This window comes from Bos indicus x Bos taurus, chromosome 5 (assembly GCF_003369695.1).
Source record: "Bos indicus x Bos taurus breed Angus x Brahman F1 hybrid chromosome 5, Bos_hybrid_MaternalHap_v2.0, whole genome shotgun sequence".
Taxonomy (NCBI): domain Eukaryota; kingdom Metazoa; phylum Chordata; class Mammalia; order Artiodactyla; family Bovidae; genus Bos; species Bos indicus x Bos taurus.
This window is the reverse complement of record NC_040080.1, coordinates 71,887,105-71,910,839: the sequence shown is the minus strand read 5'-3', so window position 1 is coordinate 71,910,839 and position 23,735 is coordinate 71,887,105. Positions and strand designations below refer to the sequence as shown.

General features: G+C 38.6%; 1 protein-coding gene across 4 annotated transcripts in view; it reads right to left on the bottom strand.

Moving 5' to 3' along the window:
• MSRB3 (methionine sulfoxide reductase B3) overlaps positions 1-23,735 on the bottom strand; it is a 182,409-nt gene that overhangs the window by 71,357 nt on the left and 87,317 nt on the right. For all 4 annotated transcript variants that reach the window (XM_027542452.1, XM_027542451.1, XM_027542453.1 and 1 more), the window contains one exon: positions 6,891-6,919. In XM_027542452.1, the coding sequence (XP_027398253.1) occupies positions 6,891-6,919 (29 nt within the window). The remainder of the gene's footprint in view (positions 1-6,890; positions 6,920-23,735) is intronic.

Genomic DNA, 23,735 nt, shown 5'->3' with positions numbered 1-23,735 from the left:
CAGTGGAAGGGATGATGAATTTCTGGGGAGGTGTTAAGGAAGACTATATTTAATTGAGGGAGTGATGCCTGAGCTGAGCCTTAAAAGGCAAATAGAATCTTGCCAGACAGATGGAGAAGTAGGGGAGGATGCTAAGTGGAGAAAACAAAGGTTTGCATCATATAATGGGGCAGAGCCTTTTTCCTGATAAAGTTATGGTATCAAGGGCAAGAGGGAAGAGGAAAACACTTGTATTTACAATGGTAAAACAGCTTCTTGCTTCACATATAAATTTGGAATAACATAAGTTTCTTAACTGGGCTTCCTTGTTGGCTCAGCAGTAAAGAATCTGCCTGCCATTACAGGAGATATAAGAGATGCAGGTTCAATCCCTAGACTGTGAAGATCCTCTGGAGATGGAAATAGCAGCGCACTCCAGTATTCTTGCCTGGAGAATCCCATTGACAGAGGGGCCTAGTGGGCTACGGTCCATGGAGTTGCAAAGAGTCAGACACGACTTAGCAGCTGAACAACAACAAGAAGTTTACTAATTAGAGCAGCTTTCATTTCAACGAGCACTGCTCTGGAATAATGTTCTCTACAGAAGGACAAGTGCAATCTGTGACCTGAGCAAGATGGCAAGTACCAGAATATATAGAGTACCTAGAGCAGACAACACAGAGATGGTGATACTTAAGGAGGCAGAATTCAGGAGAAAAAACACTGAATGACAAATTATCTCTCCTCTCAAAGTCTTTGTCAGGTAGAATAAAACAAACAGATAATGGTAAAAATGATGAATTGGGTTGATCTAATAATTATGTATCACACTCCTTATGTTGCAGAGAATATAGTTTTCAAATCACCCACAGAAGAGTTATAAAAATTAAACACCAACTAGGCCCCAAGATAAAAATCTAGTAAGTACAGAACGATAAACTTAGTAAAAAAGTAATAAGGTCACATTCTTTGACCACCAAAGCAATGAAACTGAAAATTACTAAACAAAAGTAGCAAGTAGAAAGTTTGGAAGTTCAAAAAAACACTTTCCTAAATAATCAGTGTGTCCAAAAGAAAATCAAAACGGCAGCTACTTAAAATATGATTTAAAAAAATCTCGGAGTCAGTTAAAGCTTTGATGAAGGAAATTTATGGTTTTAAATGCTTTAATTGCAAATTAGAAGGAATGAAAGCACAAAATTTAAGTCTATGACATAATGATTATACATGAAATCCAAGAAAACCAATTGAAAATTATTAGAAGTAAAGAGAGATAAATCTTCACTCAGATTTATCTGCTCCAGCACCTCAGTACTTTGCCACCAGGCCCAACTGCTTCCTGGTCTCTAGTCTGTAAAAGGTAAATGAAGGGCTATGTCCCCTCTAAGTGATTCCACACAATCCCATGAGATTGTTACAGAGGAGGTTGCCTGATTTTCCAGGCCAACCTTGAATATGATCCAGTAAAAGAACGAATTAAAAAATAAATAAAAGTGAAGAGAATGGTATTCACAAACATTTGTCATTGTTCTCTTCTAAGTTAATCTCTCTTAATGATAATCAAATGTGAAATGTCACTCCTTATTAAAAGCTATAGAAAAACTAAACACTAGCCATTAGCATTATTAGGTTGTTCTCTTAAAAGTGTTTTCTTTAAGGTAGAAAGCAGTGAGATGCTTTGAACAAAGTAAAGAAAGGTAAATTTAACAAAATTTAAAATATATTAGCTTATATCTAAATATCAAGTGTTCTTTAGCACACCATCTGGATCTAAATTTAACCTCGGTAGCCCTTCTCAGCTAAATATGCAAAGAAATTCATGTGAATTTGTATAACAGACCAACCAGCTAAGAGTCTATGAGAGAAGGAATTGTATCCCCTCTGCTCAGAGGTAGAGTATCAGCATCTGGCATGTAGTATGCCTAATAAATATATGTTGAATGATGCCCAAAGACAGACTTCAATATTCTTACAGAGATTTATATTTTATTTCCTGGCTCTTCACTGTAAAGAGAACCTCAAAAATAAGAAATCTAAGATAACAAATAGATTTGTAGGAGTAAAATGATATTGTCAACATATTCTCATATTTATAAGATCTGAAAATGCTTTCCTTATTAATATTTCTTGAGAAAGGCTTACTATGTTAGGCAGATTGTCTCATTTGCTAATAAACTTTCAAAATTCTAGTTCTATATTCAAATTCCCTATTTTCCTTAATTTAGTGACCACTGTTAACAGCCCACTCTATTTTTCACCACCCATATGTTTTTGCCTCCAGCTTTAACTGCTTATATTCTTTGATTTCCTTTCCCTGGTGTAGACTCCTTTTCAACTACAGATCTTAAAAGCGACACTAGCCGCTTTGTGTTCCCTGGAGCTTTTGAGGGTTTTTGGGTTTTTTTTCCTCTCTCTCTCTTTCAGGATAATTATATTCTGTTGTGCCTTTTATTATCGTGTCTTTTAGGATCTCCTAACCTTGTACACTCTTGGACTTTATTTAATAGTGAGCTCTCTCCTCCACTCTCCACACTAAACCATGCTCATTAGGTTTCTTAACCCTCCACAATTTGCTTCCATGAAATCTTATACCTTTGAGTCGCTGTGTTCTATGAGCCCATTTCCTTAGTACTGCTATTCCGAGCAGTCCAGAATCAACAACCACTAAACATAAGCTTATTCACTTGCTCAGCCAACATGACTCTACAGGAAAAAAAAAAATCTTTGTTTTGAATGTTTATGGACCATGAAACTATACCATTTAACTTGGTATTTCATTTTCTCACCCAAACACTGCCTGAGAAGGTGAGGACCACAAAATGTAAGACTCTGGGAAGTCCTTACCATACAGTTTTTAACTTATAGGTTTCATGTTCTTCTTGGTCAAAAAACTATTTTAATAGAACAGAAATAACAATATCCTGATGTTATGTAGTAGCTAGTAAATTCTAACTATATCTTTTCCTCATACCCAGAATTCAGGAGATGAGAAAAAACATCTTTTTCCAGTTATTCTGCCAGAGCTCTGCTTTTCCAAACGGGTTGTTTTTTAAAAGACATGCTCACGTCACTGAAATTTGACTACACAGCCAACTTTGATCTTTTCAGCAATGCATTCTTTGCTTTGTCTTCGGTTCTGCTCATCACTGGCACCTTTGCTGATAGGTATGTACGGAAAGGCCAAGAGAGCATACAGTCTGGGTTTTGTTTTAAGAAGGACTTGGGTTAAATTTTTAAAAAACGACAACAACACACAAGACAAAACCCAACCAAACTTGGTAGTGAATTGAAAGAGTTAATGAAGTTTCCAAAGGTGCCTAGCTTATTCAAGCAAAGTTTACACTTCAGCCCTGTGCATGTTAACTTGTGATTCTCCCCATCCAGATGATAGAAAGCAAAGCCAGTAAGGTCTTTATTTAATTGGTTTGCATCCACACACTGACCTCCAGGGCTCTGTTGACATAGCCTATCACACAATATGCTCCACAGTTCTCTGCCTCTTTCAAAAGCATGTTTCTCCTGAGGTTTGATATATGGCTTTCATGTTTAATCACTACACGAAACTCAGTGTTCTGCTTCCTCCAGCATCAACTAACTTCCCTTCTTGGGAGGTGGGGAGAAGAGCACTGCCTCTTGCTACTTCTGAACATAAAAGGAAGTCTGTTTTACTCTATTAGTAAAATCACCAACTACTCAGGATCATAGACAAGCAACATTAGTACATTAACTAGGAAACAGTATTAAAATGGAACCCTTAAAACTCCTTTAGAAACAAGGTAGGCTGATTGTTCTCAATTGGCAAAGCTCACCTTTAGGTCACTGGGTTATAAACAGAAATGGGGGTTAAACAGGATACAACTCGGTACATAGAGGACACAGCTAGACGGTAGCTAAAGTTTGCATCAAATTAGTCTTGAGAACAGAACAATTCTGGGGTTCTCAGATTAGAATTAATTCAGCACCTTCTGATTTTTTCTTAACCTTCACCACATGAATAGAACTTCCAAAATCTCCAACTGAATGTGGACACGGTAATGTCAAGATCCTTTCCATAAGAATTCGTATGTGACTCAAATTTCTGAGATAAATGAAAACCTCAGAAAAATAACTGACTTATTTCAATAAGTCAACACAATTCATAATTTTCAGGTTTTAAAAATCACATGAAATGTATTTCACTTTAAGATAATTCAAGCAAAAACAGAAAACTGAAACAAAAGGCAAAGTATTGATAACAGTAAAAGCTAGATGATGAATGCGTATGTGCTTACTATACTATACCCTCTATTTTTATATACAGTTGAAACTTTTTCATTTAAAAATTTTTTAAACTTTAAATGTGCAAAGTTGTTTGTGAATCTGCTTTCATAGAAAAAATCTATACAACTTTGATAAGAAAAAATTAAAACACTTCCTAGGCTGATCATTTAAAAAGTGACATTTTATATATATATTTAAAAAGTGACATTTTTCACCATGTTCTGACAATGAAAACTTTCCTTCCTTCCTTCTGAATCTCACTCTACAGCCTGAAACTCATTTATACAAACTGCAAATATGCAGTAAGCTGCATAAGTTGGGTGCTTTACTTGAAGGACCCAAATAAACTGTACACACACACGCACACACACACATATATATATATATTTTTTTTTACTTTGAAATTCTTTCCTTTATGGCTAGTCATTGACCACACTATTTATTTTTTTAAGAGCTTTTCTTTTTCTTAGTAAGATCAGCATCTTCCTTCATTTAAAAATCTTACTTTGTCAGGAACACTGTTACAGTTGTATACAACATTAAACAGAGCTAGTTTACTTTCTGTATTTGATGAACAATAGAGAACCTGAACCTATTAAAGTCATATATTTAATTGTTCCAACATGCTACCTTATTCTAACCAAGGTTCGCATGTTATAGAATGCCAAAGAATACATTTCTAGCTTTCTTTGTCATGATCCCTTCTTTTGATATTAAGCTAAAAGAATTTATAAGAAAAAAAAGAATTACCTGATTCTTAACTTGAAACCATCTGAATTCTTTCCATGACATATTTAGATTCAAAATTAAAAGAAAAAATAAACATTTAATCATATTCCCTGTAAGATTTTTCAGAGCACAAAACTTTGGAGCTTTCAGAGACAGGCAGATGTTGTGCATGAAACATGTTTAAAAAAAATTAAGACTTAGAAAAAATAAGAATCATGAACAAAATCTTTGGTCACAAGAGTGAAAGATGTGTGCCTGTACAGATGTTATAACTATTTTCATGATAAATACTAACCTTCACTACAGGAATTTAGCAGCACACTTTAATTTGGATTTGAAAATTTAACATAAATTTTCTAACTTTGACAATAGCTGCCTAATATTTCAGTTTTATACACTATTTCCAGGTTTTGCCTTCAAAATGAACCTAGTGGACTTTTTCATTTTTAAAAGTTATATTCCAGATCCTGTAGGCTAAACCCAGTTTTTGACTTGATTTTTAAGGGATTTGACCATAATCAACGGGATTTTTAGTAAGTATTTGATGGCTGATTGGCAATGATAAAAAGGCAGTTTTATGTAAAAATTAATCCTCACTTTTTTCCATTTCTCTTTTATTATATTTGAATATTTAAACTATTTAAAAATGACAAAGACTTTTTACCCTATTTTGAATATTTTACCCTATTTTACTCCTATGAATCAATTAAAAAAAAGGTCAAAAGAATGGATACCATGCCATCATGCCTTTAGTCTCCACATCATCAACACTGTAAACCAGAAATGTTTACCTTCTATTATCACTGTCACATGTGACTCAGAAGCTCAAGAGCACACAGAATGGAAAGATTTCTGATATCACAGTTCTTAAATTGGGTGAAGTTGTTAACGCACACGTACAGATGTCATATTTAAAGGGTCTCACGCCAAGTTGAACAAATTCATTAAGCCATACAATAAAAGATACAGTTTTTGAAGAAGAAAAACATATCAGCTCCTTAACATCACCCTCAAAAAGTACAGTCCTTGGTTCCTTTGTGAACATAACAAACAAAAGCTTTTTTTAAAGTTAAAACATACTGGACTCAAACCAGAGTAAGAATGTTACTTTTAAATTCAATGAGTTATATATTTTTCTGCAAATTATTTTCTTCTGGAATTGAAAATTAATGTTTATCTATTAATACTTCGATAAAAGGCATAATTCCTTTGTACTGAACATGAGGTAATTTTGGTCCTTTAATCGTAAACACCGTCAGAAACTCTGGAGCACGAAAATCTCAGCTAGTGACATGAGGACACAGTCAAGTGTAAGGATTATATAGCTATATTCATGCTTAATGAGAAGAAAACACCCAGTGAGGCTGACATGCCACTGTTTGTGAGAATGTAAACTTTGTCTTGACAGAGCCGAAACGATGACTTAAGGTGACCTTCGTTTCCCATCACCCACATCCCTGGCAAAACAAATTTTAACAAATGAATAAGTCATAGACAAATCTCTATTTCTACTGGCTAAAACCCTTCACAGTTTGCTGGATTAAATGTATCTATTACCCATATGTGATGACAAGTCACTTGCAGAGAGCCTTCAAATTATTCAGGATTTTTGTCCACTGAGAGAATAACATTCTGTTTTTAGCAATGAGTATCTATGACCTTCACCTTTGCTTTTAAAACGAAACTCTGCAGATAGAGAGCCTTTAGTACTTATTTCAGAACCATCGAGAATCCCAAAGTGAACATCTTAATAACTTATGATTCCAAACAGTCAATAGTCCTGCTTTGAGGTGGGGTTCATGTTTTGAAAAGAGACTGCCTAGTCTGTTTAAAATCAAAATGGTTCTTGATCTGATGAATTACTCCTCAGAGAATAATGTAAATAAAATATACTCAGAATAACATTATTAATATAAACATACCTGAACCGGAGTCAAATTTGGTTTCTGACCTGCAAAGGGAAAGAAATTTTTTACAATATAAAACTTGCTTATTAAACAGTAACTTAAGAAGGGGGAAAGATGTAATAGTTACAGATTTCAGTACATTGGTCTACAAGTAAGATAGCTTTTTAAAATGTAAATACATATTTATTTTAACCATTTTAAGTGCATGTATAACCTTAGGTCCTCTAAACATGTATATATCCATAGAGATGGCACAGTATGGAAAAGATATTAACTTTTCAGCATTTTTTTGAGAGAGAAAGAGAATAAATTTTGTAAAACAAAAAAAAAAAGGCAGCTAACCTTTACAGATTAACTTTTCAGTAATATATAAAGCAACTTAAAAAACTCTCAAATTTTAAATTATTCTTTTTACTTATTATTAAAGATTTTCAATTATTCAAAATCAAGTAATTTTTCACTAAGTTCTTCACAGAGTAAATGAACCTAGTAACCCCATACATTTAATAAGAAGGAGAAAAAAAAATCTGAGCCCTTGTGGGAACATGATGTTTCAGATATAGGTTAATACTGGTTGTAAATTCAGAAGCCTTTGAAGCTCTCAGTCTGGCTGTGGGAAAACTTCTGTTGGGTAATTACTCTCAAGATGCTGCTGATGTGCTGTCAAGCAGAATTAACCCTGTGACTAGGCCTATCTACACAAGCTACTATAAGACAGCATTGTCTATATCTAGCTCTCAAACCAATTAGTGGGCATGCTCCAGTTGGATTTATATCACACATTAACAATCAATAGTATATATGTTCACAGCTGCCACAGCAAGATACAAGAACCGACCAGCAGGAGTCCTGTTAAAGGATGTTACATTGACAGAGAAGTTTTTTTTTTTTTTTCCTGAGGAAATGTAGTTAACTAAGTGGGAAAGGAGATTTCTTTGAAATTACGCCAGGGTACCAAAGCACTTTTGGAAGTGGTGGCTTTCTTTACCTAAATTAGCTTCAAGAAAAGTCATCAAAGGAGGAAAGGGGAAAGGATAAGCAAGAAGCAGGTTCCTTTGACATAAAAATTCGTTTTCTCAAGTATTCCCAAATAAAGTTTCAGCTGAGCCTTCAACAAAGTCAATAATCATAAACACAAAAAAAGGATTATTACAACCATGGTTATCAACAGCCACCGCTGTAATCCAGGCTCGTATCTGTCTCAAACCCTGGCCCCACTGTCGTCCTCAGCTCGATCCTTTTCTCAGGTGCCCCTGATTCCTGTTTCAGGTGCAAACCTTCTTTTACCTTTTGTCCTCTCCTCTTCTGGAAAGTCTGGCGTCATGCCCACTTTGTTTCCCACATCTCTGGGCATAACTCTAAACGGCAACACTCACCACACGTTGTCCTGCTGGTCTCCTTGCCTGTCTTCTCCACTAGACTATGCCTTACTAGAGTGCTCGGCCACAGCATCGGCCTACTGCCTGGTGCATATGCCTATAACGGGAAATGTCTGTATGTCAACAAATGTCTATAAAGGGAAATCCCTGCCTCCCCATGCATCCTGTGTAAGAGGTGCTCCTCCTGCTAACATTACCTACACTCATGTCCGAAAGGGCACTCTGTCATCTCCCCTGAAACCAGGCTACAGCAATTGCTCCTTCTTCCTGTTAAATCTTCAATATCTGAGTCTCCCCAGGTTCCTCCTCCCTTATGTATAGAAGAGCTCCAGAATTAACTTAAAACCCTCCTTCAAACCTGTGTCATATTCTTGTTATCCCTTTTTCTTCCTGGCTTTACAAGTGAGTATACTGAGAGGATAGACTCTAACCTTTACTGCACATCTTCTTTTCCTCACCTCCCAACATAGTTCCTCTGTGAACCACGAGGATCTGTCCTTGCTAAGTTTTCTCAATGGCTTCCTAATACCCAACAGCCCTGTTACAGTCCCCACTTTACTAAGCCTCTCTCCCACTAAAATCCTGCCTGAACATTGTGCTGTGACCTCAAATGCCACACATACTAAACTGAATTCATTTTCTTTTCCCACAAATATAATTCTCCTGCTCTATTTCCTATCCTTTTGAGCCAGAAATGATGATGCTATTCTAGTTTTCTTCTGTACCCCCAATATCTAACTAGTCACCCAAACCTGTTGATTGTACTACCTTCCCCCTCCTCTCTATCCTCATTCTTACCACCTTTAGGCCTATCTAGGGCTTCCCTGGTGGCTCAGAAGGTAAAGAATCTACCTGCCATGTGGGAGACCAGAGTTTGATCCCTGGGTCAGGAAGATCCCCTGGAGAAGAGAAAAGCAACCCACTCCAGTATTCTTGCCTGAAGAATTCCATGGACAGAGGAGTTTTGCCAGCTATAGTCCATCGGGTTGCAAACAGTCGGACACGACTGAGCAACCAACACTTTGGCTCAACAATCTCATAACCAGTATCCCGCCTCTCTTCCAACCCATCATCTAATCAGCTGCCAGGTGTTTTCCAAACATTAATCTGATCACATTATCACCACCACCCAACAACTGTGCAGAGTTTTTCCAAACTTAAATCACAAGTTGACCCATGAGTGGATTATACAATTAATTTAGTGGATTATGATTAGTATTTTTTTTAATGAAGTAGAACAGAGATAGATGCATCCCATATTGAGAGCATGTGCAGTTTTGTATAACTTTAAGGTAGAAGTGCATGCATTTGTGTGTGTGTGTGTGTGTGTGTGTGTGTGTGTTTTCACGCATATGCATACTAGCCAGTTACTAGCCTTACAAACAGAGAAGGCAATGGCACCCCACTCCAGTACTCTTGCCTGGAAAACCTCATGGACGGAGGAGCCTGGTAGGCTGCAGTCCATGGGGCCACTAAGTCGGACACGACTGAGCGACTTCACTTTCACTTTTCACTTTCATGCATTGGAGAAGGAAATGGCAACCCGCTCCAGTGTTCTTGCCTGGAGAATCCCAGGGACGGTGGAGCCTGATGGGCTGCCGTCATGGGGTTGCACAGAGTCGGACACGACTGAAGCGACTTGGCAGTAGCAGTAGCAGCCTTATAAATGAGCAAAGAACATCTGCTCTGGCCTTCCTCTGGCTGCACTCTCCTCTCCACCAGGCAAGGAGTCTCTTATTCCCCTGGAAGCTCCAAGTACCAAAGTCCTCAGCATTTTCGGCCCAAATCGCCCTGAGCTGACTTCTTCAGCCTATGTGGATCTTTTACAGCCAACTTGTGCTACTACTGTGTGTGTGTCTCCAGCTCAAGCAGAGGCCAAAGGCTGCTCCTTGAAGGATGGAGTTTGAACCTGAGGGCAGAAGGAAGGGGAAACAAAGAGGGCAGAGCAAAATGCTTTTCCTATTCTTCCACATTCCTGCTCAGAGAATTCTTCATTCAAACCCTCCTGTGAGAGTGGACAGCTGGGAGGATCAAGAAGCCAGGGGTTGCCCCTTAGGCCAGACTGTCACGGTCTTGATGGCCTTGGAACTGGGGGCCTGGCTGGTGGGAATGGAGAGTGGGGAGGAGTATAGACCCTGTGGCAGAAAAGAAAGAGTCTCTCCCTCAATGAAGAAGAAAAGAAAGGTTTTTCTCTTACGGATTGCATAACCATTGGAAGAGAAGGTTGAGGGAAGCTTCTCCTCCCCTCCCACTCGGCCTGGTTACCATTACCTCTGCATTTTCCCAGTCTGAATAACAGTCTTTTGGTGGAAGACAAGTTTATTTAAAATCTCCTCTATCCTAGGGCTTCCCTGCCAGTCCAGTGGTTAAAAACCCGCACTTCCATTGCTGAGGCACAGGTTCAATCCCTGGTCAGGGAACTAAGATCCTGCATGCCCCATAGCTATAAAATAAATAAATAAAAATAAACTTAGTAAAATAAAATTTTCACTTTTTTCAATTACTTGATATCAGTGATTCTACACACCGTTTTCACTGTTTTTGTTACAAGGTTTATCTGTCAAGGTAGGTTAGCAAACTTTTCTAACAGTTTATTTCCTTGACTTATAACTTTTAAATAATTAGCTGTATTGTATCCCCACTTGTTCTCCTGCCCAGACCCTGCATATGTTGGGGCCAGGCCTAGTAATGAGCCATCATGTAGAAAAGTATGTCTTACAATGGGTCACAGACAAAAACACTGAAAAACGACTGACCTAAGGACACCAAGTTCACCCTCCTCTGCATGGGGTATAAGGGGCCCACCATGACCTGGTTCTCCTGTCCCACCTGTAATCTTGCCTCAAATCCACCTCTAAACTGTAGCCTTCACTCTCACAGAATCCAACAATTGCCGTATTATTTCACAGCCTTCATCCAGTATCCTCAGTTTAGAACACCTTTCCTCCAGCTCATCACTGACAAATGTTTACTCCACAGACTCGCCTCAGTCCCGGCAGCAGCCTGCCTGCCTCTGTCTCCTCCCAGAGGTTCTTGCTTACCTTAGTAACTCCATGGTTTGGGTCCTGACATAGCAAACTGCGTGCCCCACCCCCCGCCCCCCCTGCTATGTGGCACTGACACCAAGCCCAGAAGGTTCTCTTCATGTTCCCAGCACTGAGCACAGCATCTGGTATTTAACAGTCATTAAATAGGTGTAGCAGGGGACTTCTCTGGTGGTCCAGTGGTTAGGACTCCATACTTCCACTGAAGGGACGCTGGTCTGATCCCTGGTCAGGGAACTAAGGTCTGCTATGCCAAAAAAAAAAAAAAATTCTTGAACTGAATAAAAATGAAAATACAACATATCAACTTTAAAATTATATGGGAAAAGTGACAATTTTTTAAATGTGTAGCAGGAATTAACACTTGAACAAATGAATCTGTAAATTAACAGAGGGCCAAAAACAAGATATAGTAACCAAAAACTCTATAAAATGCCTCATTTGCAATATGAAAAATCATGTCAGAAACTGTTATCTCCAGACCATTTTATCTCCTTCAGAGAAAGCTGGTCAACATGCAAAAAATACACATAATGTACAGAAACATTTTCACAAACTAATTAATGACTTTAAGTATCAGCTTAAAAAAATACTTTCAGAATTCTCAGGCACAGTACTGCACCTTCAAAAAGCCACAACTGGGACTTCCCTGGTGGTTCAATGGCTAAGACTTGAACTCCCAATGCAGTGGGCCTGGGTTCAATCCCTGGTCAGGGAACTAGATCCCACATTCCAAAACTTGAGATTCCGAGTTCTATAACTAAGACCTGACACAGCCAAATAAATAAATAAAAATAAATATTTTTAAAAATCCACAACTATTCTAATAATAATTAAAATATGATAATAAAAGTGACCACTATCAGTTTTGGGGTTAGAGAAAACTGGTTAATTTAATTTCTATTGAATTTTACATATACACATACATACACAGAGAAACAAAGCACTCCTCTATCATACTATGGACTCTGATCACCTCTACTCATAAATCCTCTTTAAGAAAGTAAATAAAATATAAACTGTGACATTGTACAGGAGACAGGGATCAAGACCATCCCCAAGAAAAAGAAATGCAAAAAAGCAAAATGGCTGTCTGAGGAGGCCTTACAAAGAGCTATGAAAAGAAGAGAAGCAAAAGGCAAAGGAAAAAAGGAAAGATACACCCATTTGAATGCAGAGTTCCAAAGAATAGCAAGAAAAGATAAGCCTTCCTCAGTGCTCAGTGCAAAGAAACAGAGGAAAACAAAAGAATGGGAAAGACTAGAGATCTCTTCATGAAAATTAGAGATATCAAGGGAACATTTCATGCAAAGATGGGCTTGATAAAGGACAGAAATGGTATGGACCTAACAGAAGCAGAAGATATTAAGAAGAGGTGGCAAGAATACACAGAACTATACAAAAAAGATCTTTACGACCCAGATAATCACGCTGGTGTGATCACTTACCTAGAGCCAGACATCCTGGAATGGGAAGTCAAGTGGGCCTCAGGAAATATCACTATGAACAAAGCTAGTCAAGGTGATGGAATTCCAGTTGAGCTATTTAAGATGATGCTGTGAAAGTGCTGCACCCAATATGTCAACAAATATGGAAAACTCAGCAGTGGCCACAGGACTGGAAAAGGTCCATTTTCATTTCAATCCCAAAGAAAGGCAATGCCAAAGAATGCTCAAGTTACCACAGAATTGCACTCATCTCACACGCTAGTAAAGTAATGCTCAAAATCCCCCAAGCCAGGCTTCAACAGTACGTGAACCGTGAACTTTCAGATGTTCAAGCTGGTTTTAGAAAAGGTAGAGGAACCAGAGATCAAATTGCCAACATCCGCTGGATCATCAAAAAAGCAAGAGAGTTCCAGAAAAACATCTATTTCTGCTTTATTGACTATGCTAAAGGCTTTGACTATGTGGATCACAACAAACTGTGGAAAATTCTTCAAGAGATGAGAATACCAGACCACCTGACCTGCCTCTTGAGAAATTTGTATGCAGGTCAGGAAGCAACAGTTAGAACTGGACATGGAACAACAGACTGGTTCCAAATAGGAAAAGGAGTATGTCAAGGCTATATATTATCACCCTGCTTATTTAACTTATATGCAGAGTACTTCATGAGAAACACTGGACTGGATGAAGCACAAGCTGGAATCAAAACTGCTGGGAGAAATATCAATAACCTCAGATAGATGACACCACCGTTATGGCAGAAAGCAAAGAACTAAAGAGCTTCTTGATAAAAGTGAAAGAAGAGAGTGAAAATGTTGGCTTAAAACACAACATTCAGAAAACTAAGATCATGGCATCTGGTCTCATCATTTCACGGCAAACAGATGGGGCAACAGTGGAAACAGTGACAGACTTTATTTTCTTGGGCTCCAAAATCACTGAAGATGGTGACTGCAGCCATGAAATTAAAAAAGATGCTTACTCCTTGGAAGGAAAGTTATGACCAACCTAGACAGCATATTCAAAAGCAGAGACATTATTTTGCCAACAAAGGTCTGTCTAGTCAAAGCTATGTTTTTTCCAGTAGTCATGTACAGATGTAAGAGTTGGACTATAAAGAAAGCTGAGTGCCGAAGAATTGATGCTTTTGAACTGTGGTGCTGGAGAAGACTCTTGAGAGTCCCTTGGACTGCAAGGAGAGCCAACCAGTCCATCCTAAAGGAGACCAGTCCTGAATATTTATTGGAAGGACAGATGCTGAAGCTGAAACTCCAATACTTTGGCCACCTGATGCAAACAACTGACTCATTTAAAAAGACCCTGATGCTGGGAAAGATTGAAGGTGGGAGGAGAAGGGTACAACAGCAAATGAGATGGTTGGATGGCATCACCGACTCAATGACATGAATTTGAGTAAACTCCAAGAGTTGGTGATGGACAGGGAGGCCTGGAGTGCTGTGATTCATGGGGTTGCAAAGAGTCAGACACGACTGAGTGTCTGAACTGACTGACTGACTGAAAATATAGATAGGAACAAAAAAATGGCAAGTGTGAAAAAAGAACTCACATAAATACATATAATACAGGAAAGACAAAGAGGGGTGTTCATTCATTCATTCCAAACACATTCCTTATGTGCTTATTTTCATTCATATACTATCCTGCATGGTAGGAATACAAAGATGTATAAAGTAAGGTTGTATGAGGTATAAGATACATGAATATAATCGTGTTTCCACAGAGACACATTTCACTCCTTGATACTCCTAAGTATCCTTAGATACTTATATCTAAGCTTAAAGCTATTCAACCAGAAAGACGGTGAATATAGCCCCAACGTTGCTATCATCCAGCATCCATTCTCCACTTTATTATTTTGGAAATAGAATCTCTGAGTTTTAGATGGGCACATGGCTACTGAGGTAAGACAATTTTTCTACACTATTTCCCACTTCTCTTATAGCTAGTTTTGACCATGGAACTAAGTTCGTGTCAAAAGATGCAAGGAGAAGAATTATGAGTTATGCCATTGAAGCGAAATTCTGCACCTCTTCCCACTGGCAGAAGCATCGATTGTTTCCTGGAGCTAAAGCAGCCATTCCTCGATCATGAGAGAAGCGGATAGTGGCGCACCAGCCTTTGGCTGATGGTACACACACTGGCAGCACCATATCAATCCCAAACGATTACCGTGTTTAAGCCATTATTATTTTGGAGTCTTGTCAGAGCAGTTGTAATAGTATCACACTAAAAAAAAACAAAAAAAAAAGCCTTAAACTAAAACTTTTGAATTTTTAAACCTAAAATGTTTTTATGAATTTTAAAACCATAAAAGGCAGATGCTAGGAAAATTTAAGTATCATTATTGTTTTTTAAATAATTAAAATAAATAACATATGCATTCTTTTGATAATAAAGTTGTAGATTTTCAAAAGAAGGCAGTTTTAGTCATAGATTAGAGCTCTATAGTCCTGAACAAGTTTATAAAATGACTGTTCTCTATTTACAGGAAATAACCCAGTATCTGGGCTTCCGTGGTGGCTCATTGTTAAAAAATTTGCCTGTAATGCAGGAGATGCAGGAGATGCCAGTTTGATCCCTGGGTCAGGAAGATCCCCTGGAGGAAGGCATGGTAACCCACTTCAAGACAATATACTCTTGCCTGGAGAATCCCAAGGACAGAGGAGCCTGGCAGGCCAAGGTCCATAGGGTTGCAAAGAGTTGGGCATGACTGAGTGACTGAGCACACACAACCCAGTATCTATGAAAGCTCTATGTGTATTGAAGTCAAGTTATTTTATTATTTAAAAATTTTTACTGTCTCTTATGAGGAATCCATCAAAGTCTCCACTGCTCTTTGCTTACTTTCAATTGTATTGAAAAAATTTAAATGGGACTCATGGAAGTATGAACTACAAGTTAATGAAGTCAATGTTTCAAAAGGTTTCAGACATGTAAAATGAGGATGCTGTTCATATTATTTTTAATGGGTGTCAACTAAAGATTGTAGCTGCAAAAGTTATTAGAGGGAAGGAATAGGAGGGGCACACTGATTTTTGCCTGGGTATTTTACACGGCAACTCCATACCAAGGATTTTCCAGGACAATCGAAGTCTAATAACCCATCCTGTTGTCCCTCATAAAATACAGACATCAGAAATTCCAATATTTCAGGATCCTACTTATAAGTCTAAGAATTTCTTCTTACCCCTACAAGTAATTCAAAGGCTTTCCTCAGACCAGAGGCTAGTAATAGTGGCAGTGAATATTTATGCTCCTCTTTCAGTTACATAAACACAGTATGCTTCCTCTCCTTGGAAAGCTCTCTCTTCCTCCCCCTCATCCACTCCAGTATCTCTTAACCCCTCCGCCTACTTAACTCCTAAAACTTTCTCCATTATTAGCTTAATTATCAGTTCTTTGAAGACAAGTGGCCAGACTAGATTAAATCCCTAGAGCTTCTATTTTTACAGCACCAGTCACTCCTTTGCACTCATCAGAGTTGTAATTCATTCTACCTTTGTTCATGGAGTTATTTGATCACACTAAAAGAGTTCGATAATTGTGGCGGACACAACCAGTTATGTATGTAATTGCCAGTCGCCCTCTTCTCTGATAACAGAGTTGAAGTTTTTGAAGGGTGCTAAAAATGTGACCACCTCAGGACTGAATCATTATTAGGTTTAGCCAACTGTGGCAATTCTAAACTCCTTCTGTCAGGGACTGGTTCAAGGACAGGCGTGGAGGCCAGCTGTGAGCAGTGACAGGTGCAGCGAAGCCTGCGCAGGATACTTCTTGGTTAGGTTTTCCCTCATGAGAAGGACTGGGGTGATTTAGGGAGAGAGCCCCTTTCCTACACTCTCCCTGCTTCCTGCCTTTGAAGTTATTATGTGAGGATATGACACTTAGAATTGCTGTAGCAACCCTGTAACCAGGAGGAAAAGACCAAGAAAATTGTAGAAATGCCAAGCCAGAACTCTGATGTCACTCCGATTTCAAAACAGTCTTTCTCTAGAGTTCCTGCTGAGTTAGAAAGCCAAGTTGGGCATTGCGAGGCCATTTTTGTGTGGGTATTTCTGTTACTTTTAACCCAACATATTCTAACTGATATTGCTACCATAGCAGTACTAGGTCATGAACTATCTACTTACTGTGTTTAAAGCTTAGGCCTCTATGTTATATTTTGATATATTTTTTTATATTTTGATAACAATGATGCTATAAAACACAAAAAACAGATAATATGCAGAAAGAAAACAAAATGAACTTAAATGTTTAAAGACATGTTAGCTACCACAACTAAAAACAAAGAGATAAAAATAAAAGGTACCCACTAACTACATGCCTAATTTTTTCAACTAAAAAAAATATAAATTAAGAAACCAGAAATTTAGAAATTAAACTTGTAATCATGAGCAGAAGGGTAAGATAGTTCCTCCTACCTTGTTGTTAGAAGATCTCTGATGTGAGCCTGTTACTGAGAATGCTCAGGCTGACTGCAGCTACAATTCTTCATTTATCACTCTCACTGAGCACTGTAATTACTGCAGACAACACAGCTGTATAAATTCCTACTCCCCATGACACAGTTCTGCTTCCACTGGTACTGTTTTTGTCTCTCATCTTAACCAGATCTTAGCATTTTCACTGGGATCACTGCCTCCTTGGTAACCTGGAGACTTTACAAAGCAGTAATATAGTCTATGAAGTGCTTAATACTGAGGTACCAATAATGGGAAAGGTAGCCAATGGAGACAGACAGATCAGAGCCCAGTTCCAGGTCTTCCACTTTCTATCGTATGTGATTTTCAAGAAGTTCATCACACTCTACATCTTGCTTTCACTAACTACAGAATGGCAGCAATGTATCTACACTTTAAAAAGTTTTGTATAGGTTAGATGGGGCTACCCTGGTGGCTCAGACAGTAAATAATCTGCCTGCAGATTCTGGAGGCAGGATACCTGGGTTTGATCCCTGGGTCTGGAAGATCCCTGGAGAAGGGAATGGCTACCCACTCCAGTATTCTTGCCTGCAGAATTCCATGGACAGAGGAGCCTGGTGGGCTACAATCCATGGGGTCACAAAGAGTTGGACATGACTGAGCAACTAACACATACATAGGTTAAATGATACGATACTATAAAATGCCTAGGTCAGGTCCTAGCATGTATGAAAATCTGAAAAAAGGTAGCAATAAGGGGCCTTTCCTGATGGTACAGTGGATAAGAATCTGCCTGCCAGTGTAGGCAGATCGAACACAAGTTCGATCCCTGGACCAGGAAGATCCCACGTGCTTTGGAGCAACTAAGCCCGTGAGCCACAACTACTGAGCCTGCATTCGAGCCTGTGTGCTGCAACTACTGAAGTCTGTGCACTTAGAGCCCATGCTCGCAACAAGAGAAGCCACCACAGTGAGACCAGGCACCACAACAAAGAGCAGCCCCACCACAGAGAAAGCCCATGCCCAGCAACAAAGACCCAGCGGAGCAAAAATAGAGTAAATAAAATTTTTTAAAAAAGAAGTCTAAATTTAAAACTTAAAAAATGGTAGCAATAGTATTAAAGCTTGTGGCTACAAGTACAAATAGTATTTTAACAAGTAAAAACAAAATACTATACTATAAAAAGAAAGAATGCATTATGCTGATAGATGGGCTTCCCTGGTGGCTCAGCAGTAAAGAATCTGCCTGCAATGCAATAGCCACAGGAGACAAGGGTTCGATCCCTGGGTTGGGAAGATCCCTTGGAGAAGGGATAGGCTCCCCATTCCAATATTCATGGGTTTCCCTAGTGGCTCATACAGTAAAGAATCTGCCTGCAATGCAGGAGACCGGTGTTTGATCCCTGGGTTGGGAAGACCCCCTGGAGGAGGGCATGGCAACCCACTCCAGTATTCTTGCCTGCAGAATCCCATGAACAGAAGAGCCTAGTGGGCTAAAGTCCATAGGGTTGCAAAGAGTCGGACACAACTAAAGCGACATAGTAGCACACACGTACTCTGATAGATATCTTACTTGGGATTTTAATATGAGTGCCAACACCATGTAGAAAAAAATGAGAAAACAGCAATAAAAATAACTGAAGAAACTGGAAATATTTAAGAGGAAAGATAATGGAAAATAATATAAATGACTTAATTACACAATATAGAAATTGTGTGTGTGTGTGTGTGTGTGTGTTTGCTCAGTCACTCAATCATGTTAACTCTTTGCAGTCCCATGGAGACTACAGCCTGCCAGGCTCCTCTGTCCATGGAATTTTCCATTAGCTGGAAATAAAGATGGGTTGCCATTTCCTACTCCAAGTGATCTTCCAGACCCAGGGATCAAATCCGCGTCTCTTGTATCTCCTTCACTGGCAGATGGGTTCTTTACCACTAGCACCACCTAGGAAGCCCTACAGAAATCTCGCATGCATGCATGCTAAGTCGCTTCAGTCGTGTCTGACTCTTGGCGATCTTATGGACCATAGCCTGCCAGGCTCCTCTGTCCATGGGATCTTCCAGGCAAGAATACTGGAATGGGTTGCCATGCCCTTCTCCAGGAGATCTTCCCGACCCAGCAATTGAACCTAAAATCGAACCTAAAATTGAATCTTCTGCGTTTCCTACACTAGCAGGTGGGTTCTTTACCACTAGCACCACCTGGGAAACCCTGTAGAAATCTTATTTGTCCTTAAAACACAAATACACCATTCTCTAACTAAAAGAGCTGCACAGTGCACTTGAGAGCATACTGGAATACGAATCAGTATTGGATGCTAGTTGGATGCTAGTTCAGCAACCAAGAGGTCATTTAACTTATGAGCTGTATTTTTTTTTTATTAGTAAAACAAGACATTTAAAATGAATCAATGCTGCTCCACACAAACTACCCCATGGAGAGGTAAGCTATCTAAATTTTCCTGCAGTTTCCAAGAATGAAAAAGAAAAGAAAAGGGAGAGAAGAGAGGGTGGAGGAAAAGTGAGTATGAGGTGATAAAAATTTACCTCTTAGAACTTGAACCTGCAGATGAATAAGACTGAAAAAAACAATTGTTAAGGTCGTTTTGGCTCCCCAGGTTCTATAATTTTCTCTAGGCCATATTGATAACTGCCTTATTTGAATTTCAATATCATTTCCTGTCTGTATGATTTCTAGTACTTAATCATTTAAAATAATCTGTTTCTTGTGTATATTTATATCTGTAGAGAGAACATTGGAGAAGGAAATGGCAACCCACTCCAGTGTTCTTGCCTGGAGAATCCCAGGGATGGGGGTGCCTGGTGGGCTGCCGTCTATGGGGTCACACAGAGTTGGACACGGCTGATGCGACTTAGCAACAGCAGCAGAGAGAACAAAGCTTTTAAAGTAAAGATCCTTTAGCTATTGAGAATAAATTCAAAACACTTAAAGTAATAATCAGGGTTAAGGAGAACAGAATATACTTTCACATTAGAAGCAGAATTGTGTCCTCCCAAATTTCATCTGTTGAAGTTTTAAATCCTAGTAATTCAGAATGTGAGTAAATTTGGAAATAGGGCTTTTAAAGAAGTAATTGAGTTAAAATGAAGTCATTCAAGTGGGCCCTAATCCAGTATGACTGGTGCTCTTATGAGAAAAGGAAATTAGGGCACAGGCACACACACAGGGAAGACCACGTGAAGACAGCCACCCACAAGTCAAAGAGAGGAACTGCAAGGGCACCAGCCCTTCTGACACCTGGATCGCAGACTTCTGGCCTCCAGGACAGTGAAACAATACATTTCTGTTGTTCAAACCTCCATCTGCGGTACTTTGTTATGGCAACACTAGCCAACTTCTACATCTCATTTCTTCTTCTGTCAGCCATTTAGCAACCCGAGACTTCCAATAAAAGCCCCAAACCCAGAAATCAGCTGGAAATAAAAGTGTCTACGGATTTTATACACTTTAACCCATTTCAGGTACAAAATATATTTGATTTACATATTCTTCCTTAGTATTTTTAACCATATTCTGCCAAAGTGTTTTACTGCATTGTGACCATTGGGCAGCTGCTTCTTCACATGAGCAGAGACCACCGGTAAGAACAGCAGAAGATGATAATCAATGGGCTCTTTGTCTTTTTATGTCACTGTGGAAGGATGATTCCAATGGTTCTGCTTGGTCCTTTGACACTGATGCTGTATACGTCCTTGTTATATGCTCTCTGGAGCATGAGGTAGACTTGGGGGGGTGGGTAGTAAAGTTTATTGCTCTACCTCAGTTTTACATATAATATTTGTTTTCTTAGTTTCCCTGGAAATTTTCTTTTCTATCCTAGGTTGTAATGAGAAAAAGAATGATAGAATTTTGTGGCTAGCAGATTAGTGACAGACACAATAACTGACAGATCCTAAAACTTTAGAGAGACAACAAAAGACACTCAAATAAGAGCAATCCACGGTTGACTTGTATAGAGGCAAAGACTCTAGACATATCAATGGCCTCTGAGAAGATCAACTGTAGATGGATGAAAAGACAAAAGGGGATCAACCTCTACACTTTACAGAATTCTATAGGAGTTCTTTATAGGCCAAGCTATATAGTTCATTAGAACCTAACTGCATTGTTGTTTTATAACAGCTTTAGTTATTAAAAATATTTTAAAATTTGAGTAATATTAAGTGATAGCTATAAGTCATAAAATAATCATTTAAATTTCTGTTTAGTAAGACATGTGAGTATGTTATTTCATAGAATTATATCTTAAAAATCACTAGTTAATAATCTCAGGTTTAAAATAGATGTTTTAGTTGTCTAAGCAATAAGTTAATCCAAAGCCCTTCATTTCTTAGATATCACTGTACACAAACAGAAGAAGCAACACAAAATTGGAAGAGAAAAACCTAAATTAAGAATAAAGAGATCATGGAGAAAAAGATCTGATTTCCAATCTTAAGTTTACTCCCTGTTTCTACAAAATTCTGAAATAAGTCATTAGAATTTAAAAAGTCAGTTATGTTTTCCATTTGTAAAGACAGTATCTGCTACTCAATTATTGGGTGTGAGATCAGCTACAAGGATGTATTGTACAACACAAAGAATATAACCAATATGTTGTATTAACTGTAAATGAAATGTAACCTTTAAAAATTGCATAATTTTATAAAGTAATAATACCTGCTACTCCATACAGTTCTTTGGAACCAAATTAATAATGTATGAAGCATAGGAAAATATTATAGGAATGAATTTTCCTTGAGGATTTTAGGATTACACAATTCAGTAACTAAACTGAGCATAGGAACTAATTTTCATTAAGAATCTTAAATTCATCCATCATTTCACTTTAAAAAAATTAGCATTTCTAGTTGGAGAAATTAAAACTCAAGGAAAACTTTCAAGGGAAAAATGGATGATAAAACCATTGATTCTTTTTTCCATTCATTCACTAAACGTATTTATTGAGCACTGACCATGTACAGGTATTGGTCTAGGCTCTGGGATACAGCAGAGACTAAGAGAGACAAAGTTCTTGCTCTCATGGAGCTCATATTCTGGTAAACAGAGTCAGATAGCAAACAACTACACAAGTTAGATAATTTTTCATACAGGCTGAAATAAAGTGTCTTCTGTAGTAAAATCTAGTGGGTGTGGGGTAGAGTTTAGGGGTGAGGTTGGGGGAACTATTTTAAATAAAGTGGTCAGACCTAGAGATTGTCATACTGAGGGAAATAAGTCAGACAGAGAAGAAATTTCAAATGACATTCCTTATATGTGGAATCTGAAAAGAAATGATACAGGTGAACTTACTTACAAAGCAGAAAGAGACTCATGGACTTAGAGAACAAACGTGGTTGCCAGGGACGGGGAAAGACAAGGGGAAGGGATAGATAGGGAGTTTGGGATGGACATGAACACACTGCTGTATTTAAAATGGATAACCAGCAAGGTCCTACTCTATAATACAAGGAACTCTGCTTAGTATTATGCGGCAGCCTGGATGGGAGAGGAGTTTAGGGGAGAATGGATACATGTATATGTATGGCTGAATTCCTTTGCTGTTCACCTAAAACTATCACAACATTGTTAATAGGCTATACCCCAATACAAAATCAAAAGCTTTTTAAAAACGAAAATGAAGTAATAAATAAAGTGGTCATAGATACGCTTTAGAAGGATAGGACATTTCTGCTGACACCTAAAGAATGACAAAGAGCCCACACACAATGGAGATGCAAAATGGAATCTTTAGTAGAGATTCCAAAGGAAAGGGCCAATGCAAAAACCAAGCTTGGCATGAAGAAGGAGAAGGAGAAGGAGGGGGAGAGAAAGAGGAATGGGAGGAGACTGTATCTAGAAAGAAGTGAATAAAAGAGAGAACAGCAAGAGAGGAAAGCAGAGTAGATGAGAGCCAGGTCACGACTTTAAAAGCCATTATAAGAAACTGATTTTTGAAGATACAATGATAAATCTTCTGCATTATAAAAGAACAAATTAAAATCTGATTTAAATTATTTAAATCCTCACCCTGCTATGTGAGGACTTCCCTGGTAGCTCAGCTGGTAAAGAATCCGCCTGCAATGCAGGAGACCCCAGTTCAATTCCTGGGTCAGGAAAATACCCTGGAGAAGGGATAGGCTACCCACTCCAGTATTCTTGGGCTTCTCTGGTGGCTCAGATGGTGAAGAATCCTCCTTTACCTCCTTTATGAACCCGGGAGACCTGGGTTCAATCCTGGCTTGGGAAGATCCCCTGGAGGAGGGCATGGCAACCCATTCCAGTATTCTTGCCTGGAGAATCCCATGGACAGAGGAGCCTGGCAGGCTACAGTCCATGGGGTGGCAAAGAGTTGGACACCACTGAGTGACTAAGCACACTGACATGAAGAATTAACAACAATGGAAAAACAACCAAAGCAGAGAATCCACCTAGCACCGAGATCTTGGTTTTTAATACCATTCTCTAATAAAAGGAACTAGGACCCCTTGGAGAAATGGCTGATTCTAGGACTGGGGCAGAAAATGTATAAGATAAGCCAGGAAC